We start from the raw sequence: 18,187 nt of genomic DNA, 5'->3' as shown, positions 1-18,187 counted from the left end.
CAAACGGAGCTCAACAACGCAATCTAAGCTGGACCAATATGTATGTGTAGTCAGCAAAGAATCCTTCATCATGTGTCCTTTCATATGCTTGCTTAAGTAGAACATTCTCTCTCCTGTATCTGCTTGAGAAAAACATTTCTTCACGTGTCTGCCTTAGTCTTTCACCTGTGTCCACTTTCATGAAATGTTCATTCATGTGCTTGTCCCAGCAATAACACCATCCAACCAGCTTTCCAAAGAACCCTCAAGTTTCCTCTTCAGGGAAAGAAGGCAGTTTCGAGACAGTTTCTCTGTGTAGCCCTGACTGTCCTGGCACTCACTCTGCATGCCAGGCTGGCCTTGAACTCAGAGAACGCCCACCGACTGCTGGGACTCAAAGTATGTGCCGCTGGTGTTGTTTTTTTTTAACATCCTTTTATTTTGTGGAATCGGGGCACAGGACAGCATATAAGACAGATGACTTCCTGGTAGATCCTTGAAATCACACTCATGTTAGAGGGTGAGTCTTTACCTTCACCTTGCTCACATTTACCCACTGAGCCATCTCATTGGACTGTGGTGATGCTATAGGGGAAAGGGTTTGAACAGTTGGGGAAGCCAGGTTCTTGGCTAAGACCCCAAAAGAACACCCCAATGGTTAGGATCTGATTTCTCAGAACTAGAAGGGCTCTCACGAAGGCCTCGTGAGCTTTACCAATGGCGGCCTACACTAGCTGTTCCACCTCGGGACCTAGGTGGGAAAGAGCAGCTTGTCATCCTCCATGAACACGAACCGTTAAGTGATCTCCCATGATGCTGGTTTAGTTCTTCAGACAAGGTGTCCAGCTGAGTCAGTAGATGAACTGCTCGCTACTGTTCAGCTGCCTGAGCTGTGAAAGATTTGGAAGACCGTCTTCCAACACTAAGCAACCTGCTACTCAGAATAGAGGTGGCAACAGGTCCCTAAACCCCTCCCTTGGAGCCTCTGACTTTTGCACGGATGCCATCCCCCAAGTCTCAGAGGAAGACACTGGCACACTAGCTAGAGGTCTGGTTCCCTGTAGGCAAGCACTGAGATAGATTTCAGGTAACCTCCAGCCACACAAAACTATTGGAATGCGCCAGGCGGTGGTGGCACACGCCTTTAATCCCAGCACTTGGGAGGCAGAGGCAGGCGGATTTCTGAGTTCGAGGCCAGCCTGGTCTACAGAGTGAGTTCCAGGACAGCCAGGACTACACAGAGAAACCCTGTCTTGAAAAACCAAACCGAACAAACAAACAAACAAACAAACAAAAAACCAAAAACTGTTGGAATGTACTTACAATGTTTATAAGTAAACAAAGAAATGAAGGTAAAGCCACGCCCTCTAACCTGAGTGTACTTAAAAAACCAAAAAACCAATTCTAGACATTTCTACCTACTTATAGGTTAAAAAAAGAAAAAGACTACAAGTCCAACATACTGTTCAAACATCTTGTATTGTGCTGCACAGATTGCCATCATATGCGAGTGTGCCCATGAAGAACCTCTTCCCAGGTGACACGCAATACTTTCCTAATATGTCCAGGTTAAAACATATCTCCCTACCGATTATAATTACTTGTAATTACTAATCTGGCTTCAACAGAGTTTCAGTGCTTTTCAACTGAATCTTCTCTTCAAAATTCCAGGGAATACTTGATCTTCATGTCTTCGGGTTAGATGGTACTGATGACCTACAGCTTGTAAGTTAGCTACAGACCACGGAGGAGGCCCTCAGGCTCACACACACACCGCACTCCCTAAGCTTCCTAGCACCATGAATACACTTCTCAATGCAAACTAAGTGACTAGCTTATCCAGGATCCAATGTGTGACAGGATATCCTTAAAACCATTTACTGCAGTTTTCCTTGCACAGAACAAATCCCCTTTCTTACAGGTTTTTCTATCACCTTGACAATCTTCAAACACTGTGGCTGTCACTGCCTTGCTTGGTACTGCTGACAATCCCACAGACTGTGAGAATTGAGCAGTGAAGGCATTCAATCTGACAGTCCTTGTCTGGTGAGATATTGTTTAGAGGTTGCCGCTGTACTTTCTTTCTACTTCGTTGCTTCTCCAAAGTGCTATGGCGTCTGTTTTGCACAGACTTGAACTTGGGTCTTTCATTTTTTTGATGGCTTGAGTATTAACACACAAGTTGCATAGTAGCAAAGTTACCAGGATTTTCAAAAGACAACTACCCAGAATTTAAAAGGCCCAGCAGAGGCTCTGTGTGGGATCTGGATCACAGATCTGCCATTCCTCTGACAGTGGGGAACAGGAAGCTGAGTGTAGCTTTCTAGAGGTGCTGCTGACAACACCCCAGCCTGGAGTGATCATGACTGCCCTGAGTGTGCCCTGTATGACAACATTCAGACAGCAGGAGAATCCTGACCCCATTACGGAGAGTTCACCACTAACAGTTAAAGCTGTTTCTTGCAGGACTAGTCTCTCAATCGCATACAGAACACAGTGGTATGTTCTCTGAGGCTGCTCTGACAACTCTGAGGAAATTTCTGATTAGAAGCCAATTCACACATGTGAGTACTGGAGCTTCAAGGCCACTCCATTGGACAGGGACTCCACACACCTTCAAGCCCGAGTCTAAGGACTGCCGAGGCCAAGGGGACAGAGCAGCTCTTCTTCTTCTTCTTTTTTTTTTTTTTTTTGGTTTTTGTGAGACAGGGTTTCTCTGTGTAACCCTGGCTGTCCTGGAACTCACTCTGTAGACCAGGCTGGCCTCGACTCAGAAATCCACCTGTCTCTGCCTCCCAAGTGCTGGGATTAAAGGCGTGTGCCACCACTGCCTGGCTTTTTTTTTTTTCCCCATGAGACTCGGGAGGAGACAAACGGGGAGAGTGCAGAGGGCCCGAGCCCTCTGCAGGAGGCCGCCTTACGCCACCCCTGGGTACAGAGCATTTCTAATGAGAGGCCTAAGAACCATCAGGCCTAGCCTGACTTTTCAAAGAGGATAGAAAACTAGACAAGTCCTGTGGTACAGCAGTCCTAAGAAAGAACTTGTTTTTATTTGCTTGTGGTTCTGTTTTTCCAAGACAGGCTCCCAATCTGTAATCCAGGGTAATCTCGAACTCATGGTAGTCCTCCTGTTTCAGACTTAGAAATACTAGGATTACAGCAGTGAGCCATATGCCTAGCCCAACAAAGGATTTCAATAAGATTTGAGTGATCTAGCAATGGTCCCAGATCCAGAACCGGGTGGCAGAGGTAAAGAAGAGCAGACATGGAAGAATCAAGCGTGTTCAGAGAGAAATATGCTTCTGTCTCTTTTTACCACCTGAGTGCCTTTGGTCAAATGTGCAGTTCTGGGGCTCCCTGTAGGAACACTGTTCTGACCACGAGTGTTTCTGGCCATGTCTTCTTGTGTGAACCTCCTCACCTCATGGTCCACCACAGGAGTGCCCTCCGCAGATGCCTGCTCACATTTCATGCCAGTTTCTCTACTTAATCTCTGCTCTGTCTCCAGGACGCACAGTGTGGCTACACAAGGCAGAGGTCCTTCTGTGAGATGGTACCAGGAAGCTCAGGTTGAGGGGTGGTGGGGAGAACACAACACAACGTTCTGTTGTAAACTTAGTCAAGTGCACACAGTACACATCATCTCCTGGGTAGAAACGATTTACACGAATAGATTTACATCAGCAACCTAACCCAAACAATGACCAACCAAGTTCTAATGTGACAATTAAGGAGTAGACACTGCCCTGATGAGTTCATGAGTCAGAGTCACCTAGCACAGGGCTTTAGACAGTAAGTCAATGACAACTCCCAGAAGGCGAGTCCCCTCGCCAGGCCAGCGATGTTTAGAATAACCACATAGCAGGAGAGAGCAAACAGCATGCTCACTATTGCAGACTAGACTGCTCGGAGGAGCACTGCAGTTCACAGCAGACACGTCGCTCTTCCCTCAGGTCACGGAGTCTTTCTTCCTCCTGAATGGTGACTTCAGCCTCTTCCATACGCTGCTTTTGGGTTTAGCCTTTTTCTCCATGGCCAGTACTAACTCCTTTTCTTTCTTACGTATCTCCCGTACGAGAGCATGGAAAACGTCATCAATGTAGTAACGGTAGGCAGCAGAGGTCTCAAAAAAGGGACAACTGAATTCTCGAGCCAGAGACAATCCCTCTTCCTTGGAGACCTTCAAAGGCACAAACAGGAGAAAATGCATGGTGTACAGCAGGCGGCAGTGACAACTGTCACAAGAGTAAATGGGTACTCTTAGCAGGACAGCCCCTCCCCCACTGGACAGTGCCAGCCTGAGATGCACAGGAGGGTACTACATGACTTTACACTACATGATTCTATTTCTAGTGTATTTTCAAGATTTCTTTTTAAAACACTGAGTCTTATATTCCAGGGTAGCCAAGCATGACACTGAACTTCTAAACTTTCTGCCCCCATGGTGATGGAATTATAGCTATTTATTTTGAGCCTCGTTTTTGCAGGGCTGGAGCCCAGAGATTCTTGCATAATTTCTTTACATTGTTTTTTTTTTGTTGTTGTTTTTTTTTTTTTTTTTTTTTTTTGTTTGTTTGTTTGTTTTTTTCAAGGCAGAGTTTCTCTATGTGCCCAGGCTGTCCAGGAACTGTTTATAGACCAGGCTGGCCTCAGTCTCAGATATTCACCTGCCTCTGCCTTGTGCATCACCATGCCCAGCTCCCTGCATGATAAGCAGACACTACCAACTGAACTACTCCACAGCCTACGTGTTTTCTCTTCTGAGACAAGGTTCTGTCAGTGGCCTGGAGCTTGCTAAGTAGGTTGGCCAGCAAACCCAAAGGATCTACCTGTTCCATCTCCCCAGTACAAACTATCATGCCTAGCTTTAAAAACAAAACCAAAAACCAAAACTGATCTGAGGTCCTTTTACAATCACTTTAGTGCTGGGACTGAGACCTAGCCCTTTCAAGGTAACTTTTTTGGAACAGTTATCAAGCAAATATGAATACTGATAATGGCAGTTTTCTTTATCCTACTGCTTTTAAGAAAGAAAAGCATAAGGGAAGAGAGATATCTGCTCCAGTTAGCACAACCTGACAGAAACCAACATGAGGCATTCGGCTACAGAAGTGCCACACTTCCACCTGCTTCTGGACAGCGAGACTGCTTCCTGTGTTCTCTTCCTGGCAGTGAGGGTTTGACATATGAACTCCTAAAGGATTTCTATGTCCCAGGAGACCTGTCTGACACACACTGCTCCTGCTAGCAGCTGTGGGAGTGCACACTTCACCACTCCACTCCTGTTCACATTCAAATCACTGCTAGACTGAAAGGCATTGCTTGGCGGAGCCCTTAATCCTAGCACTTGGGAGGCAGAGGGATGGAATTTTGCCAGTTCAAATCCAGCCTGGCCTATATAGAAACTTTCAAGACAGCCAAGATAACATAGTAAGACCCTGTTTAAAAAAAAAAAAAATTAGAAAAACCCTCAATCATTTCTCTTATTTCTGAAGTTTTAGTTTAGCTTTTTTAGTTTATATTTTTGTATTATTTTATGTGTATGGGTGTTTTGCCTAAATGTACGTCTTTATAACACGTGCATACCCGGTGCTCATGGACGCCAGAGGCAGCAGATCCCATGGAACTTGGGGGACAGGCAGTTCTGAGCCCCAACATGCAGGTGCTGGGTAGGGACACAAGTTCTCTGTGAGAACCACCACTGCTCTTAATTGTTCATTAGCTCTGCACCAGTTCTCTCTCTCTTTTTTTTTTTACCTTTATGTAGATTTTAGGATTGAGTTTAGGCCACTGGGTTTACAAAACACAGCAAGTGCTTTACTATCTGAGATCTTGTTAGCCCTAGCTTGTATTAATTTTAAAAGGTTTAGTTTGTGGTACTGTGGATTGAACCCAGGTCCCCATGTATGCTAGACAGGAGCTCTACCACTCAACCACATCCAAACATTTCTGAAGACTTACGAAAGGAAAGCTCACGAGTCTTTACTTAATGAGTGTTCTATTTGCCATTTGTTTGTTTGTTATTTACTAACTAAGCCAGGATCCATGCAGTCCAGGCTGGCCTTAAATGTACGGCCTCGTCTCTTAAGTGCTAAGGTTACAGGTACATGCCACAAACAGCTTATTGTCTAAACTCTTGTATACTGATTTCCAAGATTGAAATTTTACCTATAATAACAGAAAATCAACACAGGGACATTTCCAAGGCCAAGAGAAGATGATGCTCATTTTCTATTTTAGGGGTAAGCAATCTGCAAACCAAAAACCAAAATGACTGCCCACAATGTCCCAGACATCTCCTCCTCACCTGCCTCAGCTGCTTTAGGTCGGACTTGTTGCCCACAAGAACCACTGGTGTATCGTCAGTGCGTCGGACACGGTAAATCAGTTGTTTAAACTCGCGAACTTCATGGAAACTTCGACGATCAGTGATGGAGTAACAGATGATAAATCCTTCTCCTGCCCTCATATACTGATCCCGCATGGCTGTAAACTCTGCCTAGAAGGAAACAAAGGTCCAGAATGCATTGCTGCAACATGGACTTCCACACACGTACTGGCTACTTTAGAGTAAAGAAATAGCATATCAGTTACCTGCTATCCTGAGGCAGAGCATGGAAAATTAAGAGAGACAAACTAGTGACACTGTCCACAGACACCTGCTCCCTGTCCTGAGGGCACCCCACTCCTGCAGTTATGGGCTGAGTACCTGTCCTGCTGTGTCCAGGATGTCCAGATTGGCAGGCTCATCATCAATACGGATCCGGATCTTGTAAGCATCTTCTATAGGAGGGAAGAAAGGCCTGGTATAAGGACACAAAGCTAGGCAGTGTTGGCACATTTTAATCCTAAAAGCACTCAGGAGGCAGAGGGAAACAGATTTCTGTGAGTTCAAGGCCAGTCTAGACTGCAGAGATGGTTTGAGGATAACCAGGGCTACACGAAGAAACCTTGCTAAAAAACAAAACAAAACAAGCCCTCCAAAAAAACAATAAATGAATAAAACAAGCCCTCATATGCAGGAAGAAGCGATGACTTTAAAACTTGTCCCACAAAAGAGTTGGCTCCACCTAATTTTTATTTATTTTTCTGTGCATCTGTTTGGTAGCGCCAGACCTCAAATACTGAGGTTTAAATGTTAGGCAAGTTTTCTGCTACTACTGAGCTATACTCCTAGACCCTATCCAGTTTCTATGTTTGTTTTCATATGTGTGGTTAAACTCCTGTGTGGAGACCCAGGGTTGTTACTGGGTCTTACCAGGCAGCGTGCTCACTGGGGCTTCTGTCTTTGACTTTGGGGTTGGAGTTAACATGTAAACCAGTTCTGGGTTCTGGGACCTGTACTGAACTCTGTTTCTGGCTTGTACAACAAATGATTTAACCTTTTTTTTTTTTTTTTTTTTTTGAGACAGGGTTTCTCTGTGTAGCCCTGGCTGTCCTGGAACTCACTCTGTAGACCAGGCTGGCCTCGAACTCAGAAATCTGTTGCTTTAATCTTCAAGCCCACCAAAGTTCTTTTTAAAATTTTATTATATTGATGTGTATGTGTGATGTGTGTATGAATGCACATAGAGGTCATACGTCAATGTGTGGCGTTGCCACTTTCCTTATACCTTTGTATGTGATCTCAGGATGAAATCAGGTTACAAGGCTAGCAGGGCAAATGCTTTTACCTGTTGAGCCATCTCATTGTCCCCTAAGTTGTTTTTATGTGCCTAATTTTCTCAAGATGCTATTAAATTCATCAAAATATATAGGTTAGGGTATATAATAGGTTTTTCTTTGTTTATGGGTGATTATATATCTTATTCACAGCTATAAATCTAGCATAAAAGTGAACTCTGAGAATTTAAGAAGTAGAGGCAGGAGGATCTCTGTGAATGTGAGGCTAAATCTGTCTGCACAATGAGCTCTAGATCAGCTAGGACTACAAAGGAAGGTACTGTCTTTTTTTTTTTTTTTTTGGTTTTTCGAGACAGGGTTTCTCTGTATAGCCCTGGCTGTCCTGGAACTCACTCTGTAGACCAGGCTGGCCTCGAACTCAGAAATCTGCCTGCCTCTGCCTCCCAAGTGCTGGGATTAAAGGTGTGTGCCACCACTGCCCGGCATTACAACTCTTTTGACAGATGCTCTCAGATGACAGAGTAAATCTCTCACACCTTTATTCCTTCTGGATAGGATTATTATTTTTTTTTTCGAGATCTTATATACAGTTTTGGGGTGGGTTGGTGATTCCTATTGGCTTGGCCTGAAATGCCTCATCTACATTAGGAGGGATTTGTGGGTGCTGCCCCTACGTGACTGATGGCCACAATTCTCTCTATGGGAGGCTGTAGCTTTGTGAAAGAGGTCTAGAATCCAGAGCAGGTGAAGCTCCTACCATCCCTTCTGGGTCTCTGGGGCTTCAAGCCTTAGGTCGACTTTACAAGCTCCTATCATGGTCCACCACCCCACAATATACAATTGTAAACAGAAAGAGAAAGAAAGAAAAAAAGAAAGAAAGAGAGAGAGAGAGAGAGAGAGAGAGAGAGAGAGAGATTATCTTAGTCATTATGCTATTGCTGTGAAGAGACACCATGACCAAAGAACTCTTATGAAAGAAGATAGTTAGTTAATTGGGGACTTTCCTACAGTTCCAAAGGGTTAGTCTATTACCACCATGATGGGGAGCATGGGGAGCATGGCAGCATGCAAAGCATTAGAGCAATAGCTGAGAACTACAACCTGATGCATAATCAGACAAAGAGAAAAAGAGAGAAAGAGAGAGAGAGAGAGAGAAGAGCAAGAGGAGAAAGAGAGAAGAGCGAGAGGAGAGAGAGAGAGAGGGGAGAGAGAGAGAGAGAGAGAAGAATGAATGAGAACACAGAGAATAGGCTTGACTTCAAAGCCTACCCTTAGTGACACACTTCATCCAACAAGGTCATAACTACTAATCCTTCTAATCCTTTCAAACAGCTTCAGTCCTGGTGACTAAGCATTCAAATACATGAGCCTGTGAAATCATTCTTATTAAAAGCACCACTAGAATTCTGTTTGTTTTTTGTTTTTTGTTTTTTGAGACAGGGTTTCTCTGTATAGCCTTGGCTGTCCTAGAACTCACTCAGTAGACCAGGCTGGCCTCGAACTCAGAAATCCGCCTGCCTCTGCCTCCCAAGTGCTGGGATTAAAGGTATGCGCCACCACCGCCCGGCACCACTAGAATTCTGAAAGAATTTCTTTTAAAATATTAAGCCAGGTCATCGGAGATGGTCCTGAGTTCTAACCTGAGATAGATCCCTAGTACCCACATAAAAGTAAGAGAGGACAGAACCCACAAAGTTTTCCATTTGATTTCCACACATGTGCTATAGCATAAGTACCCCACACATCATGCACATACTAAAGAAATATTTTAACTATTGGGCATAGTTGTACACAACTTTAGCCCACATTATCATTTATTAAAGCACATGTAAGAGATAAAGCTAAATTATATGCACTAAATCACTTAATAGTCACAATAATCCAATAAAGTATTCTTATTTCCATTTTCCAGCAAAAGAATGTCAGCCAGGTATGATGGTACACACCCTTAAGGTACAGAGGCAGGCCAGGTGTGGTGGAGCACATCCTCAATCCCACCATGGGATGACTAGTGCAGAGTTAGGCAGATTTCTGTGAGTCTGAGGCCAACAAGGGTTACAGGTGAGACCCTGCCTTTAAAACAAACCAACGGCTAATCCTAAAATCCTGGATGTCTTCTTGAACCCACAGTTAATTACCAATGGGACCAGAATGAAGCCCTAGGCTACTTGACTGAAAGGCCATGTGTGCAGCTTACGCTACAGTCCATCTTTTACACCTCAGCACAGAGAACTGGGTTCAAGGTTTGAGTCACCATGCCTTGACACCTTTAAAAAAAAAAAAAAGACATTTTTATTTTATGCATATGAGTGTTTTGGCTGAAAGTGCGTGTTGGATGCCATAGAGGTCAGAAGGAAGCATCAGATCCCCTGGAATTTGAGTTACAGATGGTTCTGAGCTGCCATGTTTGTGTTGGGAACTAGATCTGTGACTCTGCAAGAATAGCCAGCGTGCTACACTCAGGGAAGCATCCCTAACAGGTTTACTATAGCCTAGAAAATGTCAGAACCCCTTCACTGCAAAACCAAGGTCTTTTCTGCACATTGCTATTAGCTGTAATACTGGGGATTAAACTCAGGGTGTCAGCATGTGGTGCAAGCAGGAGATACCTTAATCCTTTAAAATTCTTTAATTGAACCTTTTTTTGTTGTTGTTTATTCTGTTGTTTTTGAGACAGGGTCTCACTATGTAGCCTTGCTGGTCAACTTGATATGTAGACTGGGCTGGCCTGGAATTCAACAGAGATCTGCCTCCTGATATTTTTTCCTTTTAAAGTAGTGAAGAGAGAACCCAAGGCCTCTGAAAGACAAGCTCTATCAGTGAGCTCTACAGGCAGTTCTTTTCTTACTTTGTTTCCTTTTGTTGCAGGGTTTCACACTGTAGCCCTTTCTAGTCTTTAACTTGTGGCAAGCCACTATGCCAGGTCTAATTAAGTAGATCAAGCTAGTCTTGAATTCGGTCTGTAGAATAGATGGTCCTTCAATTTGTAAGTGTCCTGTCTCAGCAGTCCAAGAAAAATTTTATTTTTGAGACAGAGTTTTAAATAAACAAATCTAGCCCTTGACCTTACAATCTTCCTTCCTCAGCAGATAAGATCTCAGGCATGGCACACGCTACAGCTGGCTGTTAGATAGAGTTTATATGCCAATAACCCTAGGACATGGGAAGTGGAGGAACAGAACCAAAAGTTCAAAGCTTTCCTGAGCTATATAAGATCTTGACTCCACTCCTACCCTAAATACTACCTACTCCCAAAACATAAAGAAATGAGGTCTAGGGGCTAGAGAGATGGCTCAGCAGTTAAGAACACTGACTGCTCTTCCAGAGGTTCTGAGTTCAATTTCCAGCGACCACATGGTGGCTCACAACCATCTGTAATGGGATCTGATGCCCTCCTCTGGTGTGTCTGAAAACAGTGTACTCGTATACATAAAATAAATAAATAAGTCAAAAAGAAAGGAAGGAAGGAAGGAAGGAAGGAAGGAAGGAAGGAAGGAAGAAAGGAAGGGGAGAAAGGGAAGGAGGGAGGGGGGGGAGAGAGAGAGAGAGAGAGAGAGAGAGAGAGAGAGAGAGAGAGAGAGAGAGAAGTGGGGTCTCTATGTTGTCCATCTGGCCCTGAACTCATGGTTCCAAGACATACTACTGCCTCAGACTTCAAAATACTCATACAGGTGCAAGCCATCATACCTGACTTCTATGTAGATTACTAATCTTGTAAACTATAGACAAGTAAGAGAGAGGGGGAAAAACCTACTCAATATTTTCATCACTTGGCCGGCCGGGCGGTGGTGGCGCACGACTTTAATCCCAGCACTTGGGAGGCAGAGGCAGGCGGATTTCTGAGTTCGAGGCCAGCCTGGTCTACAGAGTGAGTTCCAGGACAGCCCGGGCTATACAGAGAAACCCTGTCTTGAAAAACCAAAAAAAAAAAAAAAAAATTTCATCACTTAAAAGCAACTGCCAGACGTGGTGGTGCAAACATTAATCCTTGGGAGGCAGAGGCAGGCAGATTTCTGAGTTTGAGGCCAGCCTGGTCTACAGAGTGAGTTCCAGGACAGCCAGGGCTACACAGAGAAACCCTGTCTTGAAACCAAAACAAAAAAACTGGTTTCATACATCCCAAGATATTTCCCTTTCACATTTTAAAATTCATTACAGTATTTATTTGGTTGTGTGTGAACGTGGGCTTCAGAAGACAGCTTTCAAGAGCTGCTCCTCTTTCTACCATGTGAGACTGAAGGATAGGACTCAAGTTGAACAAACTTGCCAGCCTATGACACAGCATGGCTTCAGGGGCCAGAGGAGAACAGGAATTGGTTTTCTTGCAGTAACTATATGAGTTACTGGAACCAAACTCAGGGCAGTCTTGGTGACAGGTGCCTTTACTGTCTGAGTCATATTACTGGTCCCTAACATTTAAAAATCAATCCCTGCTTCTGACTCTCAGAGATAAAGAAGCCTATTTAATCAATGCTTCTTGAATTAAAGATCACTGTCTGTTAAGATTGGTAAGTTTTAAAATCAGCTTAGTGGTTGGGACCAACATTGGATTTAACATCAGTCACACGTATGTGTGTGCTTATATATGAATATACACACATAGTCACTTCTGCAGTTGTCTTAGTGGTTGGGACTGACATTGGATTTTAACTTTAGTCACATGTACATGTGTGCTTATATGGGAGTGTATACACATAGTCACTTCTGTAGTTGTAGCTTTGTTTTGTCCACCATGTACTCAAGACACAGGTGCACTGACTGCTGAATCCCAAGATACCGAGGGAGCACCAGAACAGGGCAAGAGACAGACTGATTTGGGGTTCCTGCTGATGACCTAGATTTGCCCTGAGAGCTCACACCTTTGTAGAACTCTAGTTCCCAATGATCCAATGCCCTTCTGCTTCTGCAGGCACCAGGTACACTGGTGAATAGGCAAACATACAGGCAAACACCCAGACCCATAAGATAAATATAAATCTTAAAAAAGAAAGGGAGCTTATGAGGCAAGGGCATAGATCTGCAGTAGACTATTTGCAGAAGATATATACGGCCTTGCATTCAACCCAGAACACTGCAAACAAGCCAATGAAACCTTCTTCTTCTTCTTTTTGTTTTGGTTTTTCAAGATATGGTTTCTCTGTGTAGCCCTGGCTATCCTGGAACTCACTCTGTAGACCAGGCTGGCCTTGAACTGAGAAATCTGCCTGCCTCTTCCTCCCAAGTGCTGGGATTAAAGGTGTGTGCCACGACTGCCCGGCTCCAATGATACCTTCTTAGGGTAGAAAAAATAAGAAAGCTGTGGACATGGTTGATAGCCGAGTGCCTGTCTACCACAATCCCCAAAGCTCAACCCCAAGCACCACAAATAAGAGCACTGTTCAATGTCACTTCCAAAAATATGCAAAAGAAATGAGGGGTTGCTTCTGGAGTTCTTTTGGTTTTATTTTGTTTAAGGATTATTTATATTATTATGTATATTATTATTTGACTGTGTGTGTTTGTACACATGCCCACATGTGCCACAGTGTGTGTGCAGAGACCAAGAAGACAACTTTGTAGAGTCAGGTCTTTCCTTCCACCTTTCCATGGGTTTTGCAGAAATTCAGGTCACCAGGCTATTGGGGCAAACATTTTTACCACAGATACTACTAAGTGATGGTTAGGTTATATAAGCAGATTTTTGTTTTCAGTTAAGAGAGACCTGGGAAAAGTTAGATTTCCTTCTTCTTCAAGAATTATCAGATGGTACATGCTCCTTATCCTCAGAGCCCTAACTCTCTCCCACTAGAGTAAGTCCCAGGGTACATGGGCTTCTTCAGTGGCAAATTCATAGATCCATCCAAGTTTGTTACTAATTTTTGCAGCTCATATCTCAAACTGTATGATGGCAGCAAACTTCACCATACTGCATGTTAGCTACCATGTTAAAATAAAAGACTATCAATGGTGCCTGTGAATGAAGTAGAGATGAGCTCTGAGCAGTCGGTCAGGATTATATCACAACACAAGAAAACAGACAGGTACCATGTACATGGCCAAAGAAAATTCTGCCTATTTTGATAGTTCTAAAAACCCATATAGGAAACCAGAACAAAGGAGGCATAGAACTTATCTACCCTTCTACCAAGGACTGAAGTTAGAACATGAGCCACTAGACACTGTGGCCTGAGCTCAAGGCCTGGGCTCTGAGCCCAACTGAGGTGACCATGTGACATTTTCCAGCCAATCTTTAGGTGTGGCTAGTTCTCACTATAAACAAGTGCAGAATAACTAGGTGGGTGTAGTAAGCCGGTCTTCCCACACCCAGGAGCCAGCAGTGCAGGAGGGCAGAGAGGCAAACACTCAGTGCAGGAGGGCAGAGGGTAGATACTGGCCCCGCCTGGTCACTTGGCACAGATCATTTCCCTCTAGTGAGGAATCACTAAAGCTGACACAACTTTGAATTTGGGCTCTGCACTGGGAACCAGGGGCGGGCAGCCTGAAGCTACTGCCTGGAACTAAGTAGATCCTAAGCCCTGAGTTGATTTTATGTATGGAGTTCCCATACCACAGTTTGAGTCTCTGAGACAATGTTCTAAAGTTGATATGGCAGAGCTACGATACAGGTCGGTGGTACAGCACGTACTTAGCCTGTGTGAGGCCTTGGGCTTGATCCCTAACACAGAAACACAGAACTCCCATACTGTTCACTAAAAAGACAAGTGTTTCCATTTTCCCAAACCCACAGACACACATGCTGAATAGAATGAGCACAGCCAGCGATCAGCAGCTTTTGTTTTTGTTGTGACAGATAATCTTACTATGGATTATTGGCCAACCTTTATGCAATCGAGACTGGTGCTGAATTCACATCCCTCCTGGTGTTGCTTCCCAAGTGCTGGGGTTACAGATGTCTGTCATCACTCCCAGCTAATGGCAGAGCTTAGTCCCCTCTTCAGCCCTACTTTTCTTTTAGATAATCACTTAGAATCAAAACTGCTTCCTTATGATTTAGGAATGAGTGACATTTTTAGTCTATAGCAGATAGCAGCTAATAACAACAATAATACAACTCACAAACCACAGAACTGGGCATGGGGTTCACACCTCGAATCCCAGACTAAGCAAAAAGGAGAGCTATGAGTTTAAGACTCATAAGTTAAGATTGCACTTCGATGTTCCATCAAAGGAAAACAACAACACAACTTAACACAAGACAAAACAAGGCTGGGGACGCAGCTCAGTGGCAGAGCCCTTGCCTGATGTGCTTGGCTTAAGTCTCAGGTTCAATCCCCAGGTGGGGGTGGGGAGGACTGATTTACTACACTGATATTCTACCAACATATGACAGCCAGAGATTACAAAGACACAGAAGACATTACTATGTAATGTGCTACAAGGATAAGGAAATGAATGAAGAGCTTCAGGTGGAAGATTGGTTCTAAGACTTCAACAGGCTGGCTCTACTTGTTTTTCTGCTCTTCCTTTTGTGGAAGTTCAAACCAGCTGACTCATACTTCAGGGTTAGTCTCATGTCAGACCCTTAACAGTGACAGCAAGAAAAGATTTCATTGAGTAGCCTTTAAACGTTTTCTTTAATCTAACAATACATTATATGTCCTTAAATAAAAAGGTCAGTTTGTCTATTATCAACGTAACCTGAAGGACTAAAGATAGCTTAATTGTACATATGAAGTCTAAAACAAAAAAATACTCAAATGTTTTTTCTTGTTTCTAAGAAAGGATGAATTTCATACATAAACAGGCTTAGGATATAAATATTATGTTTTAAACTTTAAATCTACTAAGACACTTTCCCAGGATGTATGTGGAAATATAAACAAGGCTGACTTACCAATGGTGGGGTCATGATCTTCTGGGAACCGGTGACTGATGAATTGCATTGTCATGGCTTCAAAACAAGAAATGGAACTTATGACAGTGACCACTAAGTATTTTAACTATCAACTTTGCACAAGAGCCAGTAACCCATCTCGTCTGAGTATTGCTTTTCAAACTTTTCTGGCAAATAGAAAAGGTTACCTACCACTCTTCCCAACTCCACCGGCACCCAGCATCACTAGTTTGTATTCCCGTGAGAGTGCTGCAGGGCTGCTACAACTGCTACCAACTGGGCGAGCTCCAGACTCCATTGTCCTCTTGGGCAGTCCTGGGCCCCTGGGAAAGGCCTCCTAGAGAAGTCACAGAACATTTAATCCAGGATGGAGACAGTCGGCCACAGTCTGAGAGTCCCCTACGTCCCCAAACACCGTGGCCTACTCTGCTCATTGAGGAACACTAAGAAGTCTACATCCTCTCCCTCCCCTGTTAGTCTCAGTCCTAAAACATATCATAGATTTCCAAACTTACTTTTTCCAGAAAAAACAAAAAAACAAAAAACCTTGGACTTCTCTTCAGATTTAGGCAGCGTGCCAGTAGGAAGGAGCCGAATGAGTGCTGAGGGCTGCTTGACACTGCCAGTTTTTTTCCCGGTGTCTGTGCCTCCCCCATGCCCCCGCCACCATCACCCCCGTCCTGTCCACCTGTGCATGTACCTCTGAAACCAGTTCGGAGTCCGGACAGTAACCCGCGTTCGTTCCCCAGCTGCGCCCCACTGCCCAGGGCCCCGCCCGGGTCCTGGAAGATGGCGCCGGTGGGCGGGGGGTGATCCTGGAGCCACGCCCCTACAGCTGACAGAGACTCTGCTCCGCCCTACGCCCAGCTCTAACTCGCAAAGCCCTCTGGTCACGTACGAATCTCAAGGCTTGCACTTACATAAATGGGTGTTCCATTAATCGAACAGATACTTTTAAAGTGATCAACTCGGGGCTACTTGCTGCTGGTGGATAGAAAATATCTGTCACCAGTGGTACAGCACAACCCACACCCCCTCAATCTGACCATAGTACAGGATTCAATTAGGGTAGGTATGGTACTTGTTACACAGCGGGGCTTCATTTTCAAAAAAAGCTGTCACATCTAAGGCTCTTAAAACCAAAACCAGATGTTCTCAGCATCCAGTTATTCTAATTAGAATTTTGTATTTAAAACTATTAAGATAGGGGCTGGAGAGATGGCTCAGTGGTTAAGAGCACTGACTGCACTTCCAGAGGTCCTGAGTTCAAATCCCAGCAACCACATGGTGGCTCACAACCATCTGTAATGAGATCTAATGCCCTCTCTTCTGGTGTGTCTGAAGACAGCTACAGTGTACTCATGTATAATAAATAAACCTTTAAAAAAAAAAAACTATTAAGACAAATACAAGTCAGATAGGATGCAAGCACATGCCTATAAACCAAGCATTTAGAAGGTATTGGTGCTAAGCAGTTAAAGGGCCAGCCTTGGATACATACTAAATTCCATATTGCTTGGGTTGCATGAGACCCTGTCTTAAAAGCAGAGCTCTGGAGAGAGTATCAGTAGTTAAAACCACTTGTTGCTTCTGCACAGAATCCAGATTCAGTCTCTAGTACCTACACAGTGGCTCACAACCATTCAGTTTTAGGGGATACACAACCCTCTTCTGACCATTTACAGGCATCAGAAATGGAGATGTTGCACATATATACACGAGGGCAAAAACAAATACATGAATAAATACACTTTTTTAAAAAAGCAGGTAGCTCGTGCCTTTAATTCCAGCACTCCAGAGCCAGAGGCAGGTGTATCTCTGAGTTTTTGGCCAGTCTGGACTACAAACACAGAAAAATCGCCTGGAAAACTTATAGACAAGACAGACAGATAGTGGGTCTCTTTTGAGTTCCAAACAAGTAAAGACTACATAGTGAGACCATCTCATAATAAAACAAAAACAAAACAAACAAACAAAAAAAAGTTAAGACTCCAGAGAACCAAATAACCCTATTAAAAAATGGGTAAGAGGGCAGTGGTGGCGCACACCTTTAATCCCAGCACTTGGGAGGCAGAGGCAGGTGGATTTCTGAGTTCAAGGCCAGCCTGGTCTATAGAGTGAGTTCCAGGACAGCCAGGGCTATACAGAGAAACCTTGTCTCAAACACCCCCCACCACCCCCACCAAAAAAAAAAAAAAAAAAAAAAAAAAAAACCACAACAGGGCACTATCTTCATCCACTGCACAGCACATGCAGTGAGACTTTCCTGCATTAGTCTTGCAATCTCTACTTCCCTTTTCTGTTAGAGACAGGATGTAGGCTTGAGTTAGCTTACAGTTCCTGATCTTTCTTGTCCCAGCGTGGGGAGTGCTGTGGGGAGACCAGGAGGGAACAGAAGGGATGGCTTAGGGTTCTACTTTACAGACCAGGCTGACTTTAAAAACTGCCTCAGTATTCCAAGTACAATTATTGCATATACCTTGTTTTGAGGGTATGAGCTTCATTTAACCCAGGCTGGCCAGAAATGCAAAATCCTCCAGTTCTTGAGTTTTGGGATAAGTGTTTTCATGTGCTGTTGCAACTTTTGAAGAACTGGGTGTGGTCTCAGAGAGCTGTTTTAATCCCAGGTGTAAGGGTATGAGGTTTGGACTGTCTGCAGCAGCTATAACTTGCCTTGTGCTATAGCAGAGGCATGGTTTTGCCAGCTGCAAGTTCTACAATTCTGTGACACTTGGAATTCCAGAACTTTTC

At 44.0% G+C, this 18,187-nt stretch overlaps 1 protein-coding gene across 4 annotated transcripts; it reads right to left on the bottom strand.

Moving 5' to 3' along the window:
* Positions 1-1,439: 1,439 nt before the first annotated feature.
* On the bottom strand, positions 1,440-16,274 carry Rit1 (Ras like without CAAX 1). 4 transcript variants are annotated; one of them, XM_034500013.2, is made up of 6 exons: positions 16,137-16,274; positions 15,629-15,773; positions 15,437-15,493; positions 6,689-6,762; positions 6,287-6,478; positions 1,440-4,159 (listed from the first exon to the last, which is right to left on the bottom strand). In XM_034500013.2, exons 2-6 carry the CDS (start codon positions 15,732-15,734, stop codon positions 3,929-3,931), a joined length of 660 nt encoding a protein of 219 aa, XP_034355904.1. In that variant the 5' UTR covers positions 15,735-15,773; positions 16,137-16,274; the 3' UTR covers positions 1,440-3,928. The 4 variants fall into 4 exon arrangements, with proteins under 4 accessions (XP_034355904.1, XP_076788827.1, XP_076788828.1 ...); XM_076932712.1 differs by lacking the exon at positions 16,137-16,274 and adding an exon at positions 15,952-16,078; XM_076932713.1 differs by lacking the exons at positions 15,437-15,493; positions 16,137-16,274 and adding an exon at positions 15,952-16,084.
* Positions 16,275-18,187: the final 1,913 nt, after the last annotated feature.

Source organism: Arvicanthis niloticus, chromosome 4, assembly GCF_011762505.2.
Source record: "Arvicanthis niloticus isolate mArvNil1 chromosome 4, mArvNil1.pat.X, whole genome shotgun sequence".
Taxonomy (NCBI): domain Eukaryota; kingdom Metazoa; phylum Chordata; class Mammalia; order Rodentia; family Muridae; genus Arvicanthis; species Arvicanthis niloticus.
This window is presented reverse-complemented; position numbering and strand designations above follow the sequence as displayed.